This window comes from Labrus bergylta, chromosome 7, assembly GCF_963930695.1.
Source record: "Labrus bergylta chromosome 7, fLabBer1.1, whole genome shotgun sequence".
Taxonomy (NCBI): domain Eukaryota; kingdom Metazoa; phylum Chordata; class Actinopteri; order Labriformes; family Labridae; genus Labrus; species Labrus bergylta.
Genome location: NC_089201.1, coordinates 12,163,129 through 12,190,908, shown reverse-complemented (window position 1 = coordinate 12,190,908; position 27,780 = coordinate 12,163,129). Strand labels below are relative to the sequence as shown.

General features: G+C 38.3%; 1 protein-coding gene across 1 annotated transcript; it reads right to left on the bottom strand.

The window, feature by feature from the left end:
- On the bottom strand, positions 1 to 27,304 carry fa2h (fatty acid 2-hydroxylase). The gene is made up of 7 exons (XM_020644284.3): positions 27,023 to 27,304; positions 9,158 to 9,277; positions 6,742 to 6,884; positions 3,145 to 3,245; positions 2,802 to 2,974; positions 2,463 to 2,715; positions 1 to 2,353 (listed from the first exon to the last, which is right to left on the bottom strand). The coding sequence occupies exons 1-7, from the start codon at positions 27,302 to 27,304 to the stop codon at positions 2,286 to 2,288; spliced, it is 1,140 nt and encodes a 379-aa protein (XP_020499940.1). The 3' UTR covers positions 1 to 2,285.
- Positions 27,305 to 27,780: the final 476 nt, after the last annotated feature.

Genomic DNA, 27,780 nt, shown 5'->3' with positions numbered 1-27,780 from the left:
TCAGAAATATGTATACTTTTACTGTATTTACACATTTTTTCATTTGCATAGACATTGAAAATTCCAAAATACAAGTTTACAGATATTATAGTAAACACAATTAGGAAGTATTAGTTTATGCAACATTATTTATCACAAGGAAAAGTTTACCTGACAGATTCAAAGCCATAAAGCTGTCGTTTTACTTTTTTTTTTTTTCAAAATTCATAAATAAAAATGTACTTATTTCCAACAAGTGTTTTCTTTTCACCTTGCCAAGAATCCTCACAATCAGTATGCATTATCAAACTCTTAATTATATTCATAACTGGCACATTTCTTACATAAAATGTTTTTGGTTCTTTCAGAAGCACTTTCAATGCGGTGCAAAGTCAATATATCAAAGATAGGGAAGGGGTTTGTGTAAACTGATGTGCTTAAGAAAACAGGACACAGTTGGTCTTGTTTTGTTTAAACCAAACCAATTTTTTTAGTCAAAAAAAGTCCTCTACATGTGGTAATACATTAAATAAAATAAGCAATGCAAAATACATTTTCTTACTGTATTATTTTCTAACTCTTCTTTATAAACTGTAAGAATATTCTGAAAAAGATTTTACATGTTAATTTAATCAATGTACATACATATTGTATAAGTAGCCGCCTGCCCGAACACTAGAAAAGTTGATAAAACATTACTATCTTACTGTTCTCTTACTAGATTTTTAAATTGTTTTAATGAAGTTTCAGTGTTATCTGTAAGAAGAGACAGTTGGAGAATCTGCCAATCAATATCAAGACAACCTGCTGTCCAGTCAGATCATTTTCCATCGTCATCCTTAGGGAATCTTCAGGGCCACAGAAATGCTTTTGATACATCTATCAGAGGATTAGTCCACAAAATGTAGGAAGCACATACTTGGCCCTAGGATTCCAACAGCAAGTTGTCTGACAGGCTGGCCTCATGCCTTCATCTGTATCCCTCTAACATGATAACACTTTAACATCTACATACATTTTTACACTTAAATACATCCACATTGTTATTGTCTTGCTAACAAGAAACTATTCTTACCTAAAATGTTCATTAGATTAAATTAGAAATCCTTTGAATATCTTACAATAGTGTTTTCTTCATTTAGTGTGTATCATAAACATAAAAAAATATGAAAATTAAGGAAGTTTAACAACAGACTAGCAGAAATTACATTTTTTCACAATTGTTTCATAAAATTTACTTTAATTGTACACCAAATTACTGCAGAAATGTAATATTTCCCCTTTTCATATTTTTTGATGATTATAAAGTTAAAACATCACTTTTTTAGGACATCTCAACATGTTCAGATATGTGAATATTTTCTGTTCTCAGCTGCTTACCAACTACAGGAGACATACCATGGTAAATTATTTTTTTGTTGTCATAAAGCCTGCCGTCAAATATGGTCATGTAGGATGGCTGGGTAGCTTAGTGGCCGACAGAAAAATTACAATAATATTCAAGCAACAGACAGAGCTGACAAAATATGAAGACATTTTCCTGAGGTTGTTTTTTTTGCAGTGTGCTGGCTCTCATTCACTCAGTCTTTCGACACACTGTCACATACTGTTGGTCACCTAGTCAAATGATTTTCTTCTTCATGTTCTCTTTCCAGCTTCCATCCCTTCTTGCTTCCTTTCTCTCATTCTGAGGGTATTTAGGACAGTGTGTGTGTGTCTACTTGAGCTGTGGTTGAATGTTTGGACCAGTAAAAAAGAGTTTCAAAATATTGTTAAGGGCCTTGGTGACATTTTGTATATACGCATTTGACAATCACTGAGAAATTGGTTATAATTAAAGTGTACCATAACAATCCAAACACATAAATGTGACTTACCCTTATTTGTGCTTGTGACACTCTCTTCCTTTCTATTTACTATTAACGTTATCATGTTAGTGCCTATCAGGTGATGATTTGGCAAGTGCACTCACTAAAGAGAAGAGCACAGCAGTAGTAATGGATTAAGTTGTGAAAAATGGCACAGAAAGCCCTTGCAACTGTGCAGAAGTGGCTATAATTCCCATGAATGGCTATAATTACACCTAGCTAACTAAGTACATGCAAAAAATATGTTGTAGTTTTGTGATATATTAAGTTTGGATAGATCAGTGATTCAGCAGTCTAAATGTGAAGTTCCTACTTCGGTGTTAAAGATACCTCTGCAGAGAATAAAGTAAAGATTTTCAAGGTGGTTATAGGAGCAGGACTGGTTGATATGATGAAGCTTGTTTATTCCTGTGGCCCTGAAGATGAGCCATTTCAGTATTAGATTTTTTCATCTGGGATGACTGTGTTGAAGGGATGGTCCCAGAATGTGGAGGATATTCCAAAACCTGAAAAGAAATATAAAGACTACATTGGTCACATACAACATAAACAAAAGCAAGGGGAATCAAACCCAAATCTCCCTGGGTCTCAGCCCCATGTCGATCACATTTTTACCTGATCGTTGGTGCTCGAAGTGGTGTTTCACGTGGTAGGTCTTGAGACTGTACATATAGGAGCCTCTCTTTGGTGAGCCATAGTGAAGGTAGTAATGGATCATATCATATATGACATAGCCACATAGTCCTCCAACAAACACAGATATCCCAAGGATATCTGGGAGAGTGTTGCGGAGGATTGCATAGAAAGTTCCCACTACAAAAGACGCCAGGCCTGGGGGGAAGACCAGCCGGGAGCCATCAAATGGAGACTGTGGAAAAATTAATTTGTGTCATGATTAAACTTGTTTCATGATGAATTTCCAATCCCTCGTTCTTATTGATGATGATGTTTTACCTTGTGGTGCTGTCCATGCAGAAGAAAATGTATGGTGATGAGATAGTAGTTGTGGGCAGGGGGTTTCATGTGAAAGACAAAGCGATGGATGCAGTACTCAATGAACGACCACAAGAACCAGCCCAGTAAAAACAGTATTGGGAAAATGTACTCATGGATCAGGATCGAGAAGTCTGAGAAGTCATACACAGATTTTGACACACATGCACACACAGACATACATGTGAAATCCTTTAAAAAGTATGTTGCATATGAAAATGAGAATAAAGAGATGTAATGGAAATGTACAAGGTGAGGTAATACATGGTAAGCATGCATAGCCTCGTTATCTGCAGGTATTTACCTGAAGTGAGGACTATCCTGGTGGTTCCTTTTGCCAGGGTGGTGTAGCAGTGCCAACTGTAATAAAAGACAATAGGAAGCCACACCACTGGTACCCAGTACCTGTAGCAAGAGAGCACAGAATAATCATCAGAATCCATTATTATTGCCAAGTAAATTTACAAAAACTTAAATAGAAAAAGACAAAACATTATAAAAAGCAATAAAAAATAATAGAATGTAAAAATATAAAAACATAAGCGGTGCAATGGAGGAGCTGTGGAGAATTCCCTTCTTGTGCGGCTATGTGTATGATTCAAAGTGAAAACATCTTTCAGTATAGATAAATCTCCTCACAGTGTGCATGTAAACAGAAAATATTAAGTCCAGTGTACGTTAATGTAACGCATAGGTTCAGCCTTCACATTATTGTAATGTTCTCTGACTGTGGGGATAGTTGAGAATCTGTGTTATGTGGGGGGAGGAGGGAGGGCAGGGACACTATTAATGAGGCTGGCAGCAGAGGGGAAGAAACTGTTCTTGTGGCGAGAGGTTTTGGTCCCTATGGTCCCCAGCCTCTTGCCAGAGGTGAGGGTCTCGAACAGGCCATATCCAGGCCACAATTTTATCTGCACGCCTGGAGGTGTGCCTTCATCCTTTGCTGTGGCTGCAGCGTACCAGGCTGTGTTGGAGGAGGAGATGGATTTAACGATGGCAAGTGAACCATCATGGTCTTTTGCCAGGTTTAATTTCTTCAGCTGCCGCAAGAAGGACGTTCTCTGCTGTCCTTTCTTGATGAGGTCCTGTGTGATGATGAAGCCATGTAGCGGAAAGACTCCACAGTGGACACGCAGATGGAGGTGGCAATGGCCGCATTTTTCCTGAAGTCCACAACCATCTCCACTGTCTTCAGAGCATTAAGCTCTAGATCGTTCACACCACACCAGGTCACCAGATGGTCAGCCTCCCACCTGTAGGCAGACTCATCCCCACCAGAGATGCGTCCAATCAGGGATGTGTCATCTGCAAAATTTAGGAGCTTGACAGACTGATGACTGGAGGTACAGCTGTTGGTGTACAGGGAGAAGAGCAGAGGAGAAAGAACGCAGCCTTGAAGGGAACCAGTGCTGATAATCCTGCTGTCTAGACATTCTTCCCCCGCTTCACCTTCTGTCAGACAGGAAGTCTGTGATCCACCTGCAGATGGAGTCAGGCACGTTCAGCTGGGAGAGCTTGTGCTGTAGCAGATTGTGTTGAAAGCAGAGCTGAAATCCACAAACAGGATCCTGTCGTAGGTTCCTGCTGAGTCCAGTTGCTTGAGAATGAAACGGAGGGCCCGGTTGACAGCGTTGGCTCTTTAGGCGAACTGCAGGAGGTCCAGCAGAGGGTCCCATAGTTTGAGGTGGGAGAGCTGTCGGGGTGGACAGTCGTTGAGAGTCCTGAGTCCCTGCTGTGGTGAGGATGGTGAGTTGTGGAGTGGAGTCATCATGGGGATGTCCCATTGTCTTTCAGTGAGAAAGTAGAACTCGGTCAGTTTGTTGGCCAGGTGGGTCATTCACATAGGGTTTTCACAGAAAACTCCTGAAAAACTCCTGATATTTGCCGGAGGAGCTGTATGTGTGTACCCAAACAGCTGACATTTTCGCACAGGCATCACCCGCAGTTTCTCCTGCCAGACCCCTAATTTTTTTTCCACCGTTTTTTTTTACTTTCAAGGTTTTTTATAAGATTCTCACACCATGTATGTGTGTACTCCACTATAAGAATGTATGCCTACCGGAGGAAGGGGGGCTTTTTCTTTGACTACTTGTGAACTGTCAATGTAAATATAATCTTGCAAGATTAAAATGTTCTGCTGTTTCAATGTCTACTGTCTCCTGTGCTATTAATTTTCAGAATATACTGCGACTGCTGCTGTGAATTGGGTATGTATATCAGGTTGAATTTGCTACATGTATAGTTTTTATTTAAACAGGCACCCCCCTATTTTTTTAATATTTTATGAACTATTCTAATTGCAATGACACATTTTCACAAGGTAATATACTGTTTACCCAGTAGATGGCGCTATTATGCCACTGTGGATTCCCTAGAGAAGCTTAATTACTGAGTCCTGCACATGCACAGTTCCAACAATAAACGAACTGGCATGAGCAAGACACTAAAGTTTGTCCTCTATCATTCCACAAGTAATATAAAAAACGTTATCTCTTATCTATAAGCTGGTTATGTATGTATTTTTGTCATGACATGTAGCGTCTTGCTAAGTTACGTCTCATGAGCCGAGTGAGTACAGTAGTTTCGTCTGTGCAAGCTACTTAAGTAAATGTAAAGCAAACCTTCTGAACAAGAGGAACATGTGTTTTGTACATTGTTAAAAGTATTAGCTCGTTAGTAAAAGTCAATGTGATAATGATGTTTTGCGTTCCGTTTCACATTCACATTGATTGTTGAACGATACTGTGACGCAGCTTCACCATTTTCCTGCACAAGGTTTGTGTGCAGGCAAGCGGGAAATGTTTTTTTACTTAGGAATGTTGATAAAGCTGAATGTGTAACGCTTAGTTAACTGTGAATATGAGGAGGATTTTAAGTCAAGTTAATGTGTTTGATGTTATTTTATTTTTTTTATATTTGTCTACATGTATTTAATTTACTGTAAACAGTGTTTTATTTGAGTTTGTATTATCAAAGAGTTTACGATATTAATTTCTGAAATGTGTTGGTTATGGTTAATTAACTGTGTTCAGACAATAAACGAGCTGGCATGAGCAAGATGCTAAAGTTTGTCCTATCATTCAACAGATTTAGTTCAGGCTAAACAGCGTTCCTTAGCCTGTGTAACCTTTGCTGCTGGTCCAGATTTCCTTTAGGTCTGGTGCCGGTAACAAATGCACACGACCACTACGATCTCAGTGCTCGTAATTTAATGGCTGCATTATGTGATCTGTCTTCAGTAGCCTATGTTGTTCTCCAATCTTTTGTTGATAGTGTGATTCTGTTGAACTACATGTAGCATTGATAAAAAGGCAAATATTCTCATTATAGCATCGTACAGCGGACTCTTTTGCTTCATCCACTACTTCCGCATGGTTTTTTTACATCACGTCTTACCTCAGGAGACCCCCCGCAACCTCTCTTGTCTGACAGGGATAGTCTCCTGCTGTGAGCTGCATTTGTGAACAGCCAGGTCAGGAGAATATCCGGAGCTGTCCTCCTTAAATTATCTATATATCTATATTTTCATGATATTTTCAGGGTTTTAGGCTTGTAGCTGGTGAGCTATCTGAGACCCAGACTGAGACAGTGTCTTTCTCTGAGAACTGTAGTAATTGTAATTTTTGTTGTTTATGTTTGGATTTCCCATAGGTTTGGCAAAAAATTCCTTCAGACTACAATCACTTGAATATATTTACTTAGTGACTGCTTTGTTTTGGTGTTAACAATAACTTGGGTTAGTGGGCGAGAACAATTAAAAGACTTAAATTCAGTATCATACAAATGTATTATTTATATTTTGTCAAATAAGCCAAACTATACGACAGAGTCCTACTACATGTGATTTGCAGAAAAATCTTATGCAAATGTATTGCAAATGAGAAAGAGTCCCCTGTCTTACCAGGATGTCTTGGTGCTTGCCTCCAGAAAAGGGTTCCCAAACAATCGGATTGGTCTGTCAACTGGCTGGTGAACCCACGCATCGTATTTCTCTCCGAGGTAGCCTACCTGCCATGCCAAGGGCTTCCTCCAGTCCACCAAATCCTGTAGAGTTACAAGCAATGAAAAATTAGGAAATTACATTCCATTCGGACATGACAGAATTGTAAAAAAGCACACCAAAAACAGTATAGATAGATAGATAGATAGATAGACTTTATTGTCTGTCCCTTAAAAACACAAAGTGTAGTACAGACATTAAAAGAGGACTGTTAAAAACAACAGCTTCTAAAAAAAAGGGGGGGGGGGTGTATTTGATTTTGTTCAGAATGGTTATTGCAGAGGGAATGAAGGATTTTTTTGATGATTTGATGACAATTGATGAATTATGCTTGGAGTGGAAGTAAAGGTATAAACACCATTGGCTGAGGTTAAACCAACTTTTATGGATTTAAACAACTTGCTAAGGAAGCCAAAGAAACTTAGCTATAAGTACAAGATCATTTAAAAGACCTTACACAATAACTCAGTTTCTGGTCACCAAAATTCAGAATGATGATCTTTAGTAACTTCAATTACTCTACACTTTTCTAGAGCAAGTTGTGATGGTTGGAGACAAGAGTTTCTTTGGACCTTCTTTAGTCAGTTTGCCTTCAGAAAACAGAGTTAACGGAAGAGGTATGAGTTCCACTTTCTGTATGTATTTTACAGTAAAAAATGTGAAGTGAACCTAGAGTATCTATTTTAAAAAACCCAAGATTTCTAACCTGCAAATTCAGTTTTTACCCTTGCGTCTCCATCTTTGTCCTTGTGCTATCACTTTCTATCTCCCCTGCAGCCAGGGGAGTACACTCATCAAAATTTTGACGTTGATAAATAAATATTATAAATTATATGTTATTTATTAGTTTATAAATTACAAAATGAACAAAGTAAAAACATGACACTGAGGGAGCAAAAGAGCAAAGAAGATAAAAAGTGTATGGTTAATATAAAGTGAGACTTCCATGCTCATGGGTTTGATTAACATTTTTAAAAAGTGTTTTCCAAGACTGGGAGTTATCTGCAAAAGGCAGACATATCAACAGTAGATAACTTAGATTTGAAAACTTTCATCTTAAACTGTATATGTATTTTGTGAAAAATACCTAATCCTCTAGATTAGAAAATACTTTTTACAAACACATGCTGACTGTGGTGTTGAACGCCATTTAAGGTCTCCTTCTATATGCAAACTCACAAGTTTGTAATAATAAATGGCTGTTGAACTGCACAATATGGCAAAGTTTGAAGCTGTTACATAGCCGTTGTTGCTAGCTAAGTCAAGAGCTTGTGTAAAACAACTTAGTTATTTCATGTTGTTTTTCCCTTTAAGTCAAGTGAATGTGGTGAAAAAAGTGTTGACTCATACTTCTCCCATAAGTGTTATTTCCTATAGGCAACACACTTTAAAACTAATGAAAAAACAAGGTCTGAATTTATAAAAAAAAAAACAATTGTGAAAATCAAAAATAAGACCTCAAAAATTAAGCTATGCAAAAGTGATTCCAAAAGTAAATCAAAATTGGATTTGAATTATTTTTCCTTAATTTATTGTTGGTTTGATTATTTAGCAAGGTTTTTCAAAGTGAAATAAAAAAACTTCAAAGTTTCCTTTTCAAATTTGAGTTTTTGATCTACAATAGAAGTCAGCAATAAAGTGTAACTCAAGTTGGTTTAACCTCAGTTAAACCTTAATCAGATAAACAACAGTCGGTATGAATAATTTTCATGATGCATTGTTACTATAAATCACAATAGAAATGTTATTAAAAACGTTTTTTTTGCTTATCCTTATTGCATTTTTTATGTATCCAGCCTAGTAAAAAGAAAAACCTTTTTTCTCGGCTGGATAGCACGAGTTGTGACATTTTAGAGGCTGTGGTACAGATGTAGAGTGGGTCATCCTCAAATAACTAGCAGAATATCAGCAGTTGTATACTGGGCTCCCAATTTCAGCTTGTTGAAGTATCCTTGGGCAAGTTAACCCCAATGTGAACTTCGGTGAATGACCAGTTAAAGATGTCTTGCATGGAACTTAATTAGTGTATGAATTTGGTGAGTAAGGGTTAAGGTCAGCTCTTCAATAATAACAAACAATATGTGTGTGTGTGTGTGTGTGTGTGTGTGTGTGTGTGTGTGTGTGTGTGTGTGTGTGTGTGTGTGTGTGTGTGTGTTTTGAACAGTGTATGCCTAGAAAACTATAAGTATGTGACCTTCAGAGTCTGCAAAGAAACAGGGACAGTTTTGGAATGAACAAGGGTGAATAACCGGATGACAGTTCACCCTTCATGTGTCCCCTATTACAAAAGCAACCACACACAGACACACACACACGCCTTGTCAAGGTCCACGGAGCTGCAATGGTTGAACGGGGCATTATCGTCCTTGTTTTTCACATTCTTGTCCGATGTATCTTCTGCTGTATGTTCACTGGCTTTCCTCCTTTCTCTCAGAGTCTAAGGAAAAAAGAACACATAAACAGATACAATTAATAAATAAAGGTGGATGTAATCATGCTGTAAGGTAAATAATATGTCTTATATTTCCCCTTGACTGATATGCTGCTACAGTTGAAGCCATCAAGCTTTAAAGCCTTTTTCAATTACGTATCTTTTTGCAAAAAATTTGCTCATCGTCAGAGGAAGAAGGCAAAAACCCTGTTCATGCCTTAAAAAATGTAGAGTGAGGTCTAGACATTGAAACACTTACCGTGTTTGTGTGAGTGTGTCTGTGTCAGAAAATGGTAAATGGACATAAGATTGTACTTGTACTTTTCTGGTCTACTGGCTACTTTCTAACTTTGACTTGGACTTTATCTGCTTGGTGTTTCACCTCAATATGATGATTTTCTTTTTTTTGGTTGCCGCTATAGCCACTTCCATCATAATCGTCGGTTTGAATCACATCTAATCGCTGAAATGTATCCATTCCTAAACTTACTTGCGCACTATCTTTGGCTGGGGCGAAAAAACATCCCATCCCCACCCAGAAATGTCCTGTATCAACCAAAACAAACCAAAACATGAAAATAAAGGCATGGGACACCACACATGTATGGAGGCCCATAAGTGATGATTGAGTGGCTTTGCTTTTGTAAGTCTAAATTTCATTTTATTTAGGAAAAAGCTACTAACTCTATATTTAAAGAAGGAGGTATGTGAGCTTACAGTGACAATCAATCAATCAATCACTCAATCAATCAATCAATCAATCAATCAATCAATCAATCAATCCATCAATCAATCAATCCATCAATCAATCATTATTTGTATAGCCCCAATTCACAAGTGTGTCTCGAGACGCTTTACAAAAAGCATATGGGATAATATGCAGGTAGGATTTCTCCTTTGTATTCCTCTCGTTCCTGTTGTTCACACTTTCAAGTATGGCAAACAGTTTGACCCTCTTGTATTATTTTTACATTCAATATATTCATGCAAGGCATTCACTAATACTTATATAAACTCAGACCCAATAAAAGTAAAGACTGACAAAAGCACTGAGGCATTGTACTTTTTGTACTTAAAAATAGAAATTGAAAATACCAAACAATTTTAATATAACCCCCACTTAAAAGCGGATAGCTTATCCAGCATAATATTATTATTTTTTTAATTTTAATTAAAAAAAATTAAATTTAAATTGTAATTGGACCAAAGAAACCAGGCTCATGTTGAACAGCCATCTGCCAAAATTCAGTTGGGCTTTGAAAGTTGATTAGAGAGAGATGCAGGATGAAGGAGAAGGATAGAGACAGAGTAACAACAATGATAGATTTATAGCTACAATGTCAGTAATAATGTTAAAAGGCCTTCATCAGCGTTGATGAAGGCCTAGTGCTGAAACACATCTATTGTTGTTTTGTACACTGCTCTTGCCCAGATAATAGGTTACTTTAAGTGATGTTTAAGTTTGGCCTGCAGTGTAAAAGCGCTTTGACTTGTCAACTTGACTTGAGCTACAATGTAAAAGTTCTGTGCTTATAAGCATCTTCGGTTGTCCTGCTCGAACCAGGTTACTAGAACTTTCAACATTACAGTCTGCAGTTTTGCTAGCTAGCTTTGCCTTTATTCTGCAAGAGCATCTTCCCTGGATCCCTGAATTTTAAGAAAAGCTTAGTCTTTTTATTTTAATTCCCTCAGGATGAGGAGGTTAGTGTGCTAAGTGACTATCTGATTCTGGCTGTTGTGGCCTAAACATGTAAGGCTTAATTGGTCTAATAGAGCAGCCAGATGAATCCACCATTGACAGAGCAGAGATTACTGCTTGTACTACTTTGAAACTTTATTATATATACTTAGCGATTTTTTTACAGAAATTTGGCCTGGTGCTTAATAACACATTCATCTTGTCTGGTGGTTAATAACACAGTCATCTGCTGTACAAAAAACTTAGAATACATATTTATTATTGCTTTACAGCAGAGGTCACCAATTGGCAGACTGCAGTCCAGATCCGGACCCGCAAACACACGTTGTTAATGTCTGATGAGCGTTTCTATTTTGAATAGCGCACCTTTTTGTTTACATTAATCTATTGTAACATGCACATAGCTTCTACTGTATTTGTGGTATTGAGTTCAGTGGCCTATAACGTCACAGACCAATTAGTTTGTTGTCAATCAGCACACAAGGGATTATCAGCCAATCAAATCCTCCACTCAATTCAAATTGGGAGTGCAGCAAGTGGAGTGTATAGAAAAACAAATACACACATGGAGGGGCAAGCAGAGCAGAGGAGAGTTGCTTCGACACTGCAGGTGAAAATAAATGAGTCTTGGAAAAGTCATGTCCTCCTCAAAAATAAAAAGAAAGAAAAACAGGCAGCAAAAAAAAGAGCTTTTGATTAAGAATAGACGGATGTATACGTTCATTTCCCACAAGCATTTTTTTAACAGTATGCCTCGTACTTTTCAATAAGCGCAAAGTTCAAGCGGAAATGTCAAACAACACTGAGACAAACACACGTTTTAAGCGATCGTATCGTGATCATACCAACTCACATCTTATCTGAGGACAGAAAATGAATGAACCATGAGCCTAATATGATTGAGCCTCCAGAATCCTGACACAGTCACCGATCAACAATGTGCAAACAATGTTCCTTTTTACAGGTCGAGATGAAGCTCAGTTCTCTCACAAAACAAGATAAAGTGTGACAGTTTGACATAAGAGGGAAAGGGAGAGAAGCAGGTGTTAAAGTTGTTAGAAGTAGTTTTCAAACAGAAAAGGGGAAACAAAATGTTTTTCCAAATTTACTAAAACAATGTACTGCTCAGCCCATGAAAACTGCAGCTAACTGTAGCTAAAGATGAACAGCAGTAACAGATCGACTTGAAGTTCTTTTTTTACTGTTGCAGCAACTGAACATGTTTGAAATTTGATTGGAAGGATAACCCCTTGAGATGCACCATCTTGTTTTCAAGGGGGTCCCTTACACAAATGAAAAGACAAAAAAAGGAACATTACATAGAGAACATTACAACAGACATTAACATTCACACATACACACAGCTCTCCCACACCAACCCCTCCCTCACCCACCTAGAAGTGCAAATATACATGCAATAGTTATAATCAATAAGAGTAGAGAAACACAGGCCCACATTCATATAGATACATAAAGTATACATTTTACATACATTTTGGCAAGAGCTTATCAATCTATAAATCAGCATCACCAGAACTAAAAACAGGAGCAAGCTGTTTGAAGATAAGAGAGGAGAGCTGTCTTGAAGAAGTGAAAAAAAGAAATTGAGCTGTTATGACCCGCACCCCATGTGCAGAGGATGTAGTCCTTGGCCCTTTCCGAATAGCCACAGTTCAGTAGGCAATGCATACTTTTCAGTAGGGAGTTTCAGTAGACTGAAGTCTCGTGGTCATTCAATATGCATTTTTTGGGTCCACCTCAGTATACTGAACATTTCAGTATGGATACTAACTTCCGGGTTTCATGCAGTATGGATCGGACGCATTCTTTCAGGAAATTAATTGTATTTTACCACCCACAATGCTGCGCGAAATTAAACGTAAATCGTCACTTCACGTCCGCCTCCAAACCAAAACAAACGAGCGTGAATTAATTGAATTTACATTGTGATACTGTTTTTTGTTTTTTTTTACCTGACTGTGTATGCAAATTACTCTTCTTGAATAAAGCTGAACAAAAAAAACCCACAAAAAACGAGGACGGATGCGGCCGGTTCGGGTAACACAAATGACGTCACTTCCATACTGAATGAATCAGACGAAGTAGGAACAAATATCTGTCTACTGTGCGTGCCTACTGAACAATAGGGAACTAAACAGTATACAGCACAGGTACTGTCCTTTGCTACATATCCCCCGCTCTCATACCAATAAATCAACAGTGTTCAAGGGAGGTCAACTAGGATAGTCCACACGCACCTGTTCTCACTGAATCCCACTTCTCGTAAAGTTACCATTTTCCTTCCTTTTTTTGTACTAGTTAGCCTTTTATACTGCTTGAGCTTAGATTCAGTCACTTTTTTTGGTTTCAATGTGACACATCTTTTACCTTGTGAATGTAAAGCCAATATGAACATATAAATACCAGGTTATTTGCTGTTGTTAAGTAAACACTGAAAGGAGAGGAGAGTTCACTAACTAATAGTTGGCTTTTAATTTTTCAATTGTGTTTCCGTCAATCCAGGAGTGCCTATACACACTCCTCAGGCCTGGTGTAGGACAATAGGTGATAAGCCGTTTTGTTGACAGTAACTCTCACCTAAGGTAGGCATATTGACATGTCAGGAGGGAGACCTATAAGAACTGTTATTGTAGTGTTTTCTGGCTTACATAGTGTGATTTAAAGCATTCAATGAGCTCACAGTGACACAAACGTGTGTTTTGTGCAAGCTTGCATAAATTAGTGTTGAAGGGTGGATCAGTACAAACATGAAGATAATTGATAAGAGCTGGGTCAAAGGTAAAGTTTGCATTTGGGTGGGTGAACAACATTGTGGCATGATACTTTTCTAAAATCTGCCTAATAAAATCAGCAGTGGTGCCAATAACAAAACTGGTACCTTGTAGCAAATGAAGTTCCACTTAAACAGTTTGTTTCTACTTTACCTTGTATATTTACCTTGTAGTCAATGTGCATAATGTCTAATTAACAGATATACTTCTCAATGACTCTAGGCATTTTCTCTATCCTCTCCTCTCTCCTCTTCTGCAATACCTTCTGCCCACAAAAAAATGTAACGTTACCTCCATTTTCAATTTCCCCAAAATCCATGTACTGTTTAATTTCTCCAGAAAAATGCAATAACTCCTGTGAGTGTGAGTCAGTTTCTATCCTTGCATTTTATCACTGTGGGTTTTTATGACTGATGATAAGGAGAATATTGGGGGTAAAGGTGGAGGAAGTATGCAGGGCAAATGTTGAGCTGTCTTGCCCTTTGATCAGCCACTATGTAAAAAGATTTGTTAATGGTTGGCTTTTGGAGTGTAAAAATGTTTGATCACGGGATAGTGACAGTAGCAAAAGACAGCACTTGTGTCGTTATACAATTTATATCTAATAACTATTTAATTTATCAACCTCATTTGATAACACATTACCTCCAAAGGTAAAATAACCCATTTTTCTTTGCCACTGAATTCTCGTTATGTTGCAGAACTTGCTTCTATTTTATTTTTTATCAATTCTGAACAAAGAATAGTTAAAGCCCCACTGGAATTAAGTAAAATAGTACGTACCAAGATGCACCATGACATCAAAGTTAGCAGCTCAACAAGTGACTTTAGCACTAGAAAAAGCTCTTAAAATCATTTGGTGTCCAAATACAACACACGTGAGTTAAGTCAGTAAATAAATAGAGAGGCAACAGCTTGGGTTTAACACTCAGAACATTTGGTCTCATGCACTTAATATTTCATATTCATGTGCTTTTCCTTTGTGCCTTCTGGATTGTAGGTCAGGTGTTCTTAATTGTGCTATAGGGGAACCGTGCCCAAGCAGTTAGGTAACACCCTATGTGCTGAGGCTATAGCCTTTAAGTCTGACTCAAGGCTCCTCTCCCCTAGAGCGCTGGTGGTGCAGTGGTTAGTGTGCGCCCCATGTATGGAGGCTATAGTCCTCAAAGTGGGCGGCCCGGGTTTGAATCCAGCCTGTGGCTCCTTTCCTGCATGTCATTCCCTACTCTCTCTCCCTGATTTCCAGCTCTATCCACTGTCCTATTTCTACATTAAAGGCATGCAATTATTATTATTATTTTTTAAAAAGCTCCTCTCCTCCATTCAATTTCTCAACGTTCTCTCAATGATTTCGAACTCATCTGTCTTCTGAAAGAAAGGCATAAAAGCCAAAAATGTATTTTAAAAAAAGTGGTAGTACAAGTTGACCCCTGGTTTGAATTTTCTTTTCTTTAACTTTCTTTTCTGATGTTATTTTAAGAAGGTGTGCTACAAACTGGGTGATGTGACATCTGTGCATATGTCTGTTTGTGTGTTAGAGGGTGTATGAACAGAAAAGAGCAAGACTGAAGTTTGGTAACACTGTAAAAAGTTCAATATACTAAAAAAGCCATCAGCAGAAAACGTCAGGATCTTACCTAGGACTGGTTAAAATCTGTAACCAGTCCTTACACCTGTCTTGCCAACTGACTAAAAACAATGACAGAAGGCAGTGGTTAGAGACCAAAACAAATGGTGAAAACAGTCACTGCCCCTTATTCACCAACCATTCTTAAGTAGAAATTTGTTCTGAAAACCCACTTGTGCAGTTTTTAGCAAGATTCTGACATTCATCAAAGATTTGTTGTGTCACAGTACCTGCTGCATGACATAAGTTTGCATTAGGTGTGTGTGTTTTATTTCATTTCTGAATATTTTTGTTTCCTCCTCCCCCTCTCCCCTTCCACTCTGACCTTTTCACTCTGCTCACCTGCATTGGATCTGCAAAAGATGTTGAAACCCCCCCCCCCCATATTTGAAGTATTTTAACTATATTTAGTGTGCGTCCTTTTCAGAGTACAGCGCTGACTGAATAAGTTATATAATCCAATGTATCGGAGTATATAATTGAAATTCATTAATGATTATTGATTTATATGGGCATTAAAGGGGCATTTCTCTATGCTAATTAGGAAAAAATAACTAAATAATAATAAATACATTTACAAAAATGAAGCTCTAGCGTAAGTACAGTCAGGAAGATTATATAATTGCCTTCATGATCGGGTTTTTCTCATTGCCTTTTTGCATACGCACTAATGTTTCTGCTGTCATTTTTGGGCTGTCATTGAGTAACCAGCTGTGTCGTCAGCAGTCTCATCTAACCAATCACAATTCCATGTAATTCATTGTAATAGATCATTTTCTTAATTCACTTGTCTCTCCTGATAGAAATGGGTTTGCACAATTCAGCAGTTTAAGAACAACTTCCAGTTCCGCAGACGGATAGCGTCTTGCCGCTTTTCATTCATTTCCTATGGAGAGCTGGAGAGGCAGTCGCGCAATGCATTATGGGATCTTTGCGACGTGTCTCGAGAAGGGTTCTGGGGCGTTCGCCGGACAAGAATAGACATGAAGTCTACTCTATGGAAATGAGTACAGCAACCGCCCGGACTAGTCGCTCGACTATCCAATCAGATGCATTCATTGAGTCTACTTCACCAATTGCATAACCTACAGCAAAAAGGAGGCAAAACGTAATAAGATTATATGCCAACAGCCATAAAATGGGTATACGCCCATCAAGTGGCGAGTTGAGGTCTCCAGCCCAATCAGTGGAGCCGTACCGTAAGAGTTTTCTTAGGTTCTTCTTAGAAACAAATTTAAGAAAAAAAACATAACATATTGGTGAATGACATCCATTGACCTCGTTAAAACGTTTGGATTATTCATGTGAATTCATCCAAATCAAATGCAGCAAAATTGTGATAAGTTATTACTCTCAATCTGCTCCAGAAAAAATAGCAAGTTTATAATTAACAAAAATGTGATTAATGATCTATCTTTTTCTAACCTTTTTTTTCATAGCACTCTTTCAAAGGTGAATGATAGAATGTTAATGTATGACACAGCCTTGTTTAGTTTCATGGGTGGTACCCCCTTGGCTGTCAATGCCTTAAATCTAATGCAAAATCAATTTCAAAGGAAACTAAAAAGCTATCTCACTGAGAAATATGCTCTGCATAAGATAATAAACAAGAATGAGTATATGAAAGTATATGAGGGGTGTGTGAAGGTGAGATGTCTGTCTGTGTGGATAAAAAGATCATTCGTCTCCCTCTAACTACAAAAACCAGTCAAACCTGAATGATCAAGACTCAAGATTCCCCCCCCCCCCACCTGCGCTGATGAACAAGGATCAGAGGCTTCAAGTAGCTAGCCAATTTGTGAAGGTATCATATAACCAAAGCAGAGTGCCATGTAAACACTGCAACCACCCTCCATGTTGCTATGCTATATATATCTTAACAATGTTATAATCAATAGCAACCGTGACAAGCGAAATGAATGCTGCAAAACTGACCTTTGTTCGGTTAGACTTACAAGCATGAATGACGTCTTAATGTGAACAGGCACATTTTAGTTTTTCAATCCAGCAGGGTAACTAAAAACAGACAAAACAGTTTCTTCTACTTCTCCAAAACAGTTTGCCTCTGTCCATTTTAGAACAGTATGTGATATTCACAAATAAATACTGTATGAACAGATGGATTTGTTGAAATCGCAGTCAAAACTAAACAGTTATGTGCTGACTTCAGTGGTAATAATAATACAATGGTTTTTTTTCTCAACTTTGCTTTCCTTGAAGCCAAAGATGTTCATTGTGATTAAATGAATACATCCTGGCTAAGCCATGTTAATTTGGTTTGACTACATTTTAAATAAAAAATGTATCATAGTCTTGGTCAATACTTGAGTCTGATTGACTGCAGGATGTCAATTCCTGACAATCAGACACCTTCAAAGTAATTCTGATGAAAATGTTTTTTCACCGTTTTGAATTACTGCATAGGCCACTGTAAATAATCAATAATATGCTGATGTGTCATATTCATAAATGCACCCAGCACACACACTTAGACCAGGCTACATGTCACATGAGAAAAAATTCCTCCTGGGGCTGTAAGACGGAGACAGGACCTTCCTATATGTAAGTGTTAAATTCTTGTGTTTGAAAAGTGGGCTATTCAGATGAGAAATGCACATCACACAAATTTAGTCAAAAACTTTATTCATTTAATGCTTACATTTCAGGTTTTCAATCTTTTCTTTCAGTCTAATATTAAAGGGAAGAAGGGAGCCTGTTTGTTGTGCTTGATATTGAGGCTGAACCTATGAAAGAAACAACTTGTTCCTCGTTCTTTGATCATTTCAGGCTGGGATACAGCCAGCCTCCTCCAGTCCGAGAGACGCTTCTTTTAAGATCCCCAACACGCTTTATTAATGCCGTTATTGACTGACGGCTTTTTAAAAAAACTTAATGTAAAGAATTTTGATTACATTGTAGCCCAGAGTTTCTAAATTACACATTACAGATGTTTAAATTACTATTATCTGCATATTTTCAGGAGTGCAAATGTGGAAACAGCAAAAGACGTCAATGCAGCAGAACACTTTGCAGCTGTGCATCATGACAGTTCATCATGAACTGCTTTGCATACCAATATTTTCTGAATCTCATAGCGTTGCCTTTTTTAATTTGCCAGTACTAAGACTTTTACACAAATAGAACTGCACGGCCGGCTGCTTAGCCAAATCCTGCTGCTGCTGCTGCACTCCCGCGGTCGCGACAAACCCCCGACATGCACAGGGGTGCGAGGGCCCTTCATCACCGCTTGCGATTTTAATTTTTCATTGCAATCAATCTTAACTTTTTTGAGGATATGAAAACTTTAAAATTGGGATGCAGCTAAAGAAAGAAAAATCTCAAAAGAAACATGAGTACCTATTGTTATTTACGGAACTGAGTTCTTCAGAGCACAATCCTCCAAACACAGCACTGTTTTCCTTTTGACACACAAACTGCAAAAGGACATTATGGCCTTGATTCTAAGGATTATGTATGGGATCATCATTTTACATAAGGATGCAAGATATATATAAGTTCAGATAATTTATCAGCTGATATTTTGAATATTTTATCATTTCTTTAAGTAAAAAACATTGAAAAGCCAGAACTGTTTTTTGGTGTTGATATGGTGATGTTAGTTAGTATAGCAAAACGTTCATGTTACTGTAGGCCTATATAAACATCTTTCTTACCCCAGGATGTGCATAAACCTTATTTTATGAACTTCTTTCAAAATGCAGTAATGTCAAAATATATTGGTGATCTTATCAGTATCTGCCATCACAAGTAGGTAATTATATAAAACTCATATTGTGCATCCCTTATGAGACATTCAAACTCTTTTTTTCAGACTGCGGTGACAACAAACATGGCTAAAACAATTCTGTGTCCCCAGACTGTGGTCCTGATGCTATCGCTGAGATAACGTTAACGAGCAAAAGTGAGCTAATTAGCACTCACCAATGCCAATTCACTTCCCAAACGGCAGCATTATACACCCATTATTTTGTTGACTTTCATCTTACAGCAGTTTAAGGATTCTCTTTTAAATATAAGCAAACGGCACCTGCCACGGCTAAAAGAAGGGCTTTATTTAACCGCACCAGGGAACTGCTGTGGGACAGGCCTGGCTTCAGGTATGGCCTACTTTATCCGGCTCCTGGGCTCCTTAAGGCTTAAGGCTCCTGATAACCCACAATACTCAAAAAATTCTAAAATTCTTTAATAGGACAGAAAGCCCATAGAATAGGTAAAAGACATCGCTGTAGAGCAAATCTTGAAGGAGAGTTAACACTCCCAAATTTCTTGTTCAACTATTGGGCTTCATTGATAAAGACGTTTACCTTTTGGTTAGATACATCAAGACTATCGTCTGATTGGCTAAAGTTGGAGCAGGAAGACTGCTACCCATACTCCATAGGTGCCATCCTACTAGCTCCAACTAAGACAAATAAATGGATTTATAATAATAACCCTAACATACACAACATGATTCGTACCTGGAAGCAAATCAAGCCTAATATTAATCTTAATTTTATATCACTTGCTCTTCCTATTGCTAAGAACCCCTCCTTCACCCACTCTAATCTTGATGGAGCCTTCCATATGTGGAGCGTAAATGTCCAAAGATTAAATCTTTCTGGATTGCTATCTGTAAAATAATGTCTGAGTTCATGAATACTTCAATTAAACCTTAGCCTCTTCTCATCATTCTTGGAACTTCTCTGACCTTTAGAGAATTAAATGCGACGCAGCAGCGCTTTCTCTCTTATTGGCAAAAAAATTAATTCTTATTTTGCGGAAAAGCACAACTGTTCCTATCGCTATAATGTGGTTAGAAAATTTAACGAATCTAACACTCTCCATTTAGAAAGGATAAAATATGTTCTAAAGGACAGACTTAAAAAATTCTATTAAAACCTCAAACCCCTTGTATCATATCTTGCAACTGTTGACCAAGTACAACATTCCTCATCCTCGCACACACTGAGATGGTTGTAGAGGGAAGGAATTAAGGGTCGTGGGAGGGTAAAGGATGAGTGGGGTGGGTTTTTATTTTAGTATTATTTGTATTCTGTTTGTTTCTCTGTTCTCTGTTATTGCACTTTATTTCTTTATTACCTTATTTAAAAATGACCTCTGTGCCTATCAAAAATCTGAGTTTCAATTAATATCACGGTCACATGCAAAATTGTAATAACCATGAAAACGAGTCTGGAATATATTGTTGAATGTATATCCAATTTAATTGCTCATATAAGATATTTGAATTAAATATAAGCGAACATCACTGAAGGACAATCTGGACGGTTTAAAGAGTAACAATGTTAACTTGCAATTTTCAAATAAATGCGTCGGTGGTTGTCAGACGGGAAGTGTCTAAATTAATGAGTCTTTGTGTAGCGTTTCATTAAAAACATCTAATAAGTATTTTTGACATTATAACACAAAAAAGCCATGTTTGTCAGGAAAGGGGGAAGTGGGACACAGGTGCAGACTCCAGGGTGTCTTCAAGTTATCCAGGAAGGATATATAGTTGATCCACAACAATCTCAAGCGATAGATTGGAGGGGGTAACAAAGAAATAGTATAGAGCCAAAACACCCTTCTAAACCAAATAACACACAGAAAATGATTAACTAAACCCCTGCTGCCAAGCAGCTGACTAGAAACTAAATTGTCCAGAAGACCCAGAACACAATTCACAAAAGCAAAGGCTGCCAGGGAGGCCTCAACACAAAGGGGTGGGGTATATCAACAAAACTACCCAGCATCCCATTTTATTTACTGAGTAACTAGCAATAGACACAAATACACAGAAAGTTATTCATTTGCGTTCATGAACATACAGACCACAAGAGACAACACAGGGAAAACCTCTCACTACCTCTAAAGGTGAGATCATGAGTCAGCACAGAGCGCTGAAGTCCAAGGGTGCCCTCCTATCTCTTTTCATCCACTTTACTTTAACCCCGGGGTAAACATCATGAGGTTAAGGAAAGATGTTAGGAGAATTCATAAAGGACTTAGGGAAAGGCGATCTCATGCTCTGACAATCTGATCGCATTTTCCACTAGGAGACGTAATTGAATGCAACGGGCCGGCGGTTAATGAAGTGGGTCTGCCGTGGTGAAACTACAGTGTTCCAAAAATGGACTACAAAAAACACATCTAAAAAACTTTCCCCTGTGCCTTCTTACCGGTGAAATAATCCTAATCACCACAAGGTTGGTTTTGAAATAAAAGACTACAAGTAACAAAAGTGAAACGATCACCTTCCTGTCCACTCATAAATCAACATCAAAATAAATATGATTGTATGAAATTAATTGTTACATTAATGCAAGATATAGCCTACACATAATGTTTTAAGCATACAAATGTACAACTGCACAAAGCATTCTTAAGTGAATGCAATATGTTGAATAAAACATAATTTGGCTAAAAATGTTCTTATCTTATCTTTTATCTCTTACATCATCTGTGTCACTTTACGGTCATCGTTAATGTTCGTGAACGGTCAGATGCGCGACTCGCTTTAAATGTTGCGGCTGCAAGGAATTGTGGGGCGGCATATCTCATCTCCTTTCGTAAAGGATGGTCCAGTGCTATCCTAAGCTAAAGGAGGTTATAATGGAAGCATTGACCCACCTTTCCTTAGCTTTTAGAGAATTCGATCAGCCACAAACACACCTGACTCTGCACTGAAGTGATTCATTCACCAACCTCAGTGAGTGTGCCCTTACAATGTTAACTGGCAACTTACAAACAAATGGGACTGAAAGTGTCCTAACAAATCCCACTTTGTTCAGTTTATGTATTATAATGTAAAAAAAAAACATATAAGTAGTTAATAGTAGTTAATAGCACAAATGTTTTGAGTATTGGTAATAGAAAGAAGGCAGAGACCTGAAGTGTTAAAAGTATTTTTAGAAATTGTAAAGTGTTAAAGGTTAAGATTTTTACTATCAATATTCAACTTTTACATTATTTCCCTTATTCATATGTTTATGACCACTTAACCTCTCAAGCATGATATAAAGGAACAGGGTAATGGATGTCTTAAGTATCACTCTTGTTGGACTATTGCCGAAGTCATTAACCTTTAGTCATACATTTTTCTCAGTGTTCTCTGACTGTCCATCCTGTGTCCTGGACCTCACTCTTTTTTTCCCTAGTGTAACCGCGGTGATGAGGATAACCACCTGAGGCCTGAAATTGAGCGTATAAAACCCATGTCTGCAGTCTCTATGGTCGCAAAGGTAAACAATATGTGGGGTAATATATCACCACGGTGATAGCCTCAGAGCAGCTCTTAAGAGAAATAAAAGAGGTGTGTGTGCGTGCGTGTATGTGTGTCTGCGGTGGGACGTATAGAAGAGCTGAACTTATCTGTCAAAACACTCACAATGCATGTTGGAAGCCATCGGGTGAAGCCTAACCCAGATGCCTTCCAACATGCCATTTACAGAACTTGTCAACATCCACCATAATAAACTCTGAGATGGACTCTGTACTGTAACCTTTAAAGTTTCTTTCAACACTTTCTTGCTCTACATGTTTCTGTAATGGACTTCAATTGCTTTTTTTTTTTACCTAACTACAGAGAGACTTACAGTTTAAGAATAATTGTTGGAATCATTTTTAAACTAATAGAAGAAATGTGACATAGGGGTAGGGATATATAAGAATAGAAGAAATATATATAATTTGACTTCTTCCTACTCCTTTTCAGATACTGTTACTTTTGTTTTTGTTTTATTATCTAATTTTAATTCATGGTTGGAAGTAAAGTCATTAATTAATTCAAGAGAAGTTTTTAAAAAATCTAAAGAATGTGTTACTATGTGTTACTAATTTCTTAATTTCCACATTCTGACTAGCAGTAAGGAGTGGCTGGCTTCATTTGTTTGTGTTAAAGCAACAGGAGCACAGCGCAAACAAAGGTGCACCCATGATCGCCTGATTGATTAAAGAGAAAGGCATTTCTGTCATTTACACACACACACACGCACACACGCATGCACACGCACACACACACACACACACACACACACACACACACACACACACACACACACACACACACACACACACACACACACACACACACACACACACACACACACACACACACACACAGACCTGTGCAAGCAAGCACACACACACTAATGGTGACTTACCCCTTTACTGTTAAACAAACTCAGCTCAGGTTTGTTTTTCCTGGTATTTGCTGTGGTCATAATGTGCATGGACATCCAAGCAAGTCCATATATTTAAGTATCCTTGGGCAAAACCTCAGCTAATGAATTAGTCATGGGCACAGACTGTATGCTTTCACTATTTTCAGTCCCTCCCACCCCAAACACCACCCTGGATTGAAATAGAATAGAATAAAAGGGATGGGATCATTAACTTTTATCCATATTGACACCATTATCCAGACATCTTAAAAATCCAAGACTTTATTAATGCCAGTATCAATACTTATTTGGTGGAAAGATGAGACATGAGTACGTTTTCAACAAAACTAACTGAAAATAAAATCTGTTTTATATTGCTGGGAAAACAAACAAATGTATCCTCCAAACAACCGTGCTTCTTTAGGTTTCTTGCCAAAACCTTTAATTTCTTTTATTTCCATAACATTTGAGTCCCAAAGTAATTTTACTGTGAAAACATAATAATGGTAAATGGACCTGAGCTTGTATAGCACTTTTCTAGTCTTCTGACTACTCAAAGCGATTTTACACAAAAGGTCTATTTGAAAAAGTCCTTTCCTATACCATTTACCTTGATGAAAAACATAACAGGGTCAGGGCATGAGAGGAAGGAAAAGACAAGCACTTACACTTAGGCGGATATCACAATTGTAATTTAGCTCTGCTTTGTAAAAACTACAAAGCGGCGTTCTCACATCAGCTCACTCGGACTTTCTGCAGAGAAAATACTAGGGGTCTGGCTAGAAACTAGAGACTAGAAACTCCGGGTGAAGTCTGCACGAAAAATTCAGATGTTTGCGTTCACATACAGCTTAAAGCCCCTTCAGGTAGCCTAATCTCCTGAGTTTTTCAGGAGATTATTTTAAATAAATTTACATAAATAGATTATCTTCTACTAATTTTGTACACATGATGGTTAATTGTAGGCTAATCGATGAATTGAAACAATAATGGGTATATTATATACAAAATGTAAACTTTGCTTTGAAACAAGTTTTTTTTTCAGCAGGTTTAAAGGATCTTGATGTCAGATTGTTAATATATTTTACCTCAAGACAATCTCCAAACAACTGGAGTCTGGTTCTGTGAAGCTGGATGTTGGACTGACCTCAGTGTTGAATCACCTCCAACAAGATGCATTTCAAATAAAATTAGAAATATGATTAACCTTGGACTTCAGCTGGAGAGGGTGTAATGCTAGCTGCTGACAAAAAAAAACTAAACCACTCAACTATAGCAAATAAAAATCGTCAAACAGCTTTGCAAATTAAACAGAATGACTGCAACACAACTCTCCCATCTAGCCAATAAAAACACAAGTTTATGTTTGTAAACCATTTCCCAATCTAATGGCTAACAGAGCAATAAAGAAGTTCAGAAGTGTTGTGTTGTAGTTATGACTTATGAGTGATGTGCACATGACCATCCAGAAGGGATAAAGAAGAAGAGAAAATGGCCTTTGTTACTGCAGTTGTGTTAACTTTGCGTACACAGATGCACCGCCAGACAACAATACACTCGCAGACACATGACAGTGCAATCCATGTAAATGTCCACTCTGTTGGTAAGAGATTTATGAAAACTCTCTCTTCTCCTCAGAGAAACACACAAAGGTAAATGAGTGTGAATTGACCCAATAGAAAGGAAATTAATGTTTCCATCCAAGTTGTATTTTTGTGATCCCCTCCATTACTGTGGCATGACAAACCAGTTTCTTTCTCTGTCTTTTCGCACATGCACACAAATGAACAAATACACACAAACCTTAAATCATTTATTAACATCACAAAAGCACCAACCCAACCTACAACGTCAACCCCATAGCTTCCATTCTCTTATCCTGGCAGACCTCTCTGTATTTGTTAACTCCTCAGTCCCACCCTTATAATTACCACTGTTTGGCTGGGGTAGGGGGTGTTCCTTCTCTATCTCAGGTCCTACGAAATGCTGTGAAGTCAAGAAACAGATATTCACAGATCCAAAAGGCCCTAAATGGCATTTCACTGCCTCGAAAGCACCAATGTTGGCAGAGTCACTTCGGTTGTGTCATTCATGTCTGGGATGTTTGCTCAGTGTGTGGAATATTTTGGCTCAGGTTAGCACATCATTCCAGTGGTTTGAGTATTTTGTTAAAATGGTAGTGGAGATGTTAAGATTTGAACATATGGTAGGACCTGCCACTTCTTCCCCAATAACATCCAGGCTCTATAGGGGTGAAATCAGGAAGTATGAATTCAGGGACAATTAAAACCATCACTTATAAGAAATTGTAAACTATTAACCCAATTTTATTGGATACGAGGAGGAAGTATAGCCTACACCGGTTTGTGTGATTACGTTTTTGTCCGTTTACTATAGCACTCTGTTGTATCTTGTTCATAATAGGCCTCTTCCTCCTGTCGAGTCATACAACTCGCAGGAGTTTGGAGCTTTTCGATCGATGCGCACACATCAGATAAATCCAAGACCTCTGATCATCCTGTCAACAACTGCAATTAAGGTTTATTTAATAAACATTAGATCGCAATATTCTCACGATTCAAAGCCCGTTTTTCCAAGCTTATGCCCCTTATTGTGTCAAAACATGCATTTAAAGAAAACGCACTTGAGAGGGAGAGAGCTGTGAACAGGCGAGCGAGAGTCAGGGAACATGCCATTGATCGTGCAGTTAAGTGGACGGACAAGAAACTAGAAAGATCTAGAATAGATCATCTGCTCAATAGTTAACAGGTTCACCACTGAAGTGTGTGAACCACACTGCAGACTGATGCCTTCCAAACTACTCCAATGTGCACCGAGTGCGCATCTGTCTGTGCGTCCGCACGTCAACCTCGCTGCTCTGTTTATTAAATGTAGGCCTATTCAAACTGGTCTAAGCCACGTCTGAGCTTTCAGTGTGAGCTTTGAATGTTTTCTTTTAAATTCGTATGAGATGCTGTTAAAACTATCAGTAGGTTATTTATAACACTGACGATTATAAAATTGGATTTTGCGAAGCACATAGTATTACGTCATCCAATTGAATGACTTCTCCAAGCACCTCCAACTTCTCCAGCCCCTCTGTCACACGGGATAGAAATTTCCCAAAATAGTGGCACACCCCTGATGCGTAATTTGGTTACAGTCTTAATCATTTAGCCTATCTGCACCTCTGGAGAATACGTTTATTTTATTGTAGTTGGAGAAATATTCCAAAAACGGTAACAACAAGACAGTGCCTTACTCAGTGTTATACTATATTTAAATAGGCTACGAAAACATCTGACAGTTTCTTACGCATGCGAAGAAATATGCGCACCTTGAACATCCAGTTGAGACATACAAACAGGTTTTTCTTAGTCCATGTCTTTGTATTAAATTGTTTTCATGCTCTGAGAAAGCAATGTCATGCCTGTTCAGCTTGAAAAACGTGAGCAAGTAAAGCTTTACCTTTGCCTCTTCGGAGTAGTTGTCTCTGTCTAGCTCCCCAATGTAGTACTGTTCCATCCACCGTCGGGCATTGTCGGAGTGGCGGTGTGGGGGTCCTTCTATCTCCTGGCTCACGTCCTTGCCTGATCGGCTGAGTATAAGCGCCTCACCACCCGGGTGCATACGCAAGAAAGCGGTCACGTCGTACACCCTGGTCCCCTGGAGAACCCAGCAGGAGTCCTTAGTGCAGTGTCGGGCCACCTCCCTCTCAGTGAAGAACCTGGGGGACGTCGACGGAGACATTCCTGGTAATGGAGATGCAGAGCGTAGGCCTACACCTGAATAGAAAACTGTACAGAGAGGACGCAGGGCAGAGACAGTTCTAACACTCACTGACTGGTAAAGAATTCAATTTCGACGTTGCCACCCAAAAGCTGTAAAACTTTAGTCGCTTATCCTTGGGAGGACAGAGGCGAGAGGCGGGGTCTGTGAGGGCTTCAAATACAAAGGAAAGATTGGAGTTCAGATCTATTGACAGCAGCAACGATAAAGGCCTACAGGTGTCAGAAACCTTACATGTCTTAGTAAAGTGTCTTGATGGGTTGTGTTGTTTGCATATTTACACAGATTTGCTTTTTCTTTTCACTAAAGATGAGTTTTACGTGACACATTCCCGAAATCCGAGTCCTGAATGTTGCTTGAAAGCAGCATTACACCCAGACGCACCTGTTACTCTGCAGGTGCGACGGTAACTCCGTACGTCTGATGAGTAGAGTTAT

Bases quoted from the DNA above. Each gene is read 5' to 3' on its own strand.
- fa2h (XM_020644284.3), bottom strand. From the start codon at position 27,304: ATGTCTCCGTCGACGTCCCCCAGGTTCTTCACTGAGAGGGAGGTGGCC. The intron at 2,716-2,801 runs GTAAAACATCAT...ATTTTTCCACAG, and splicing joins TGCATGGACAGCACCACAAG to TCTCCATTTGATGGCTCCCG. The intron at 2,354-2,462 runs GTAAAAATGTGA...ATTTCTTTTCAG, and splicing joins CTTCGAGCACCAACGATCAG to GTTTTGGAATATCCTCCACA.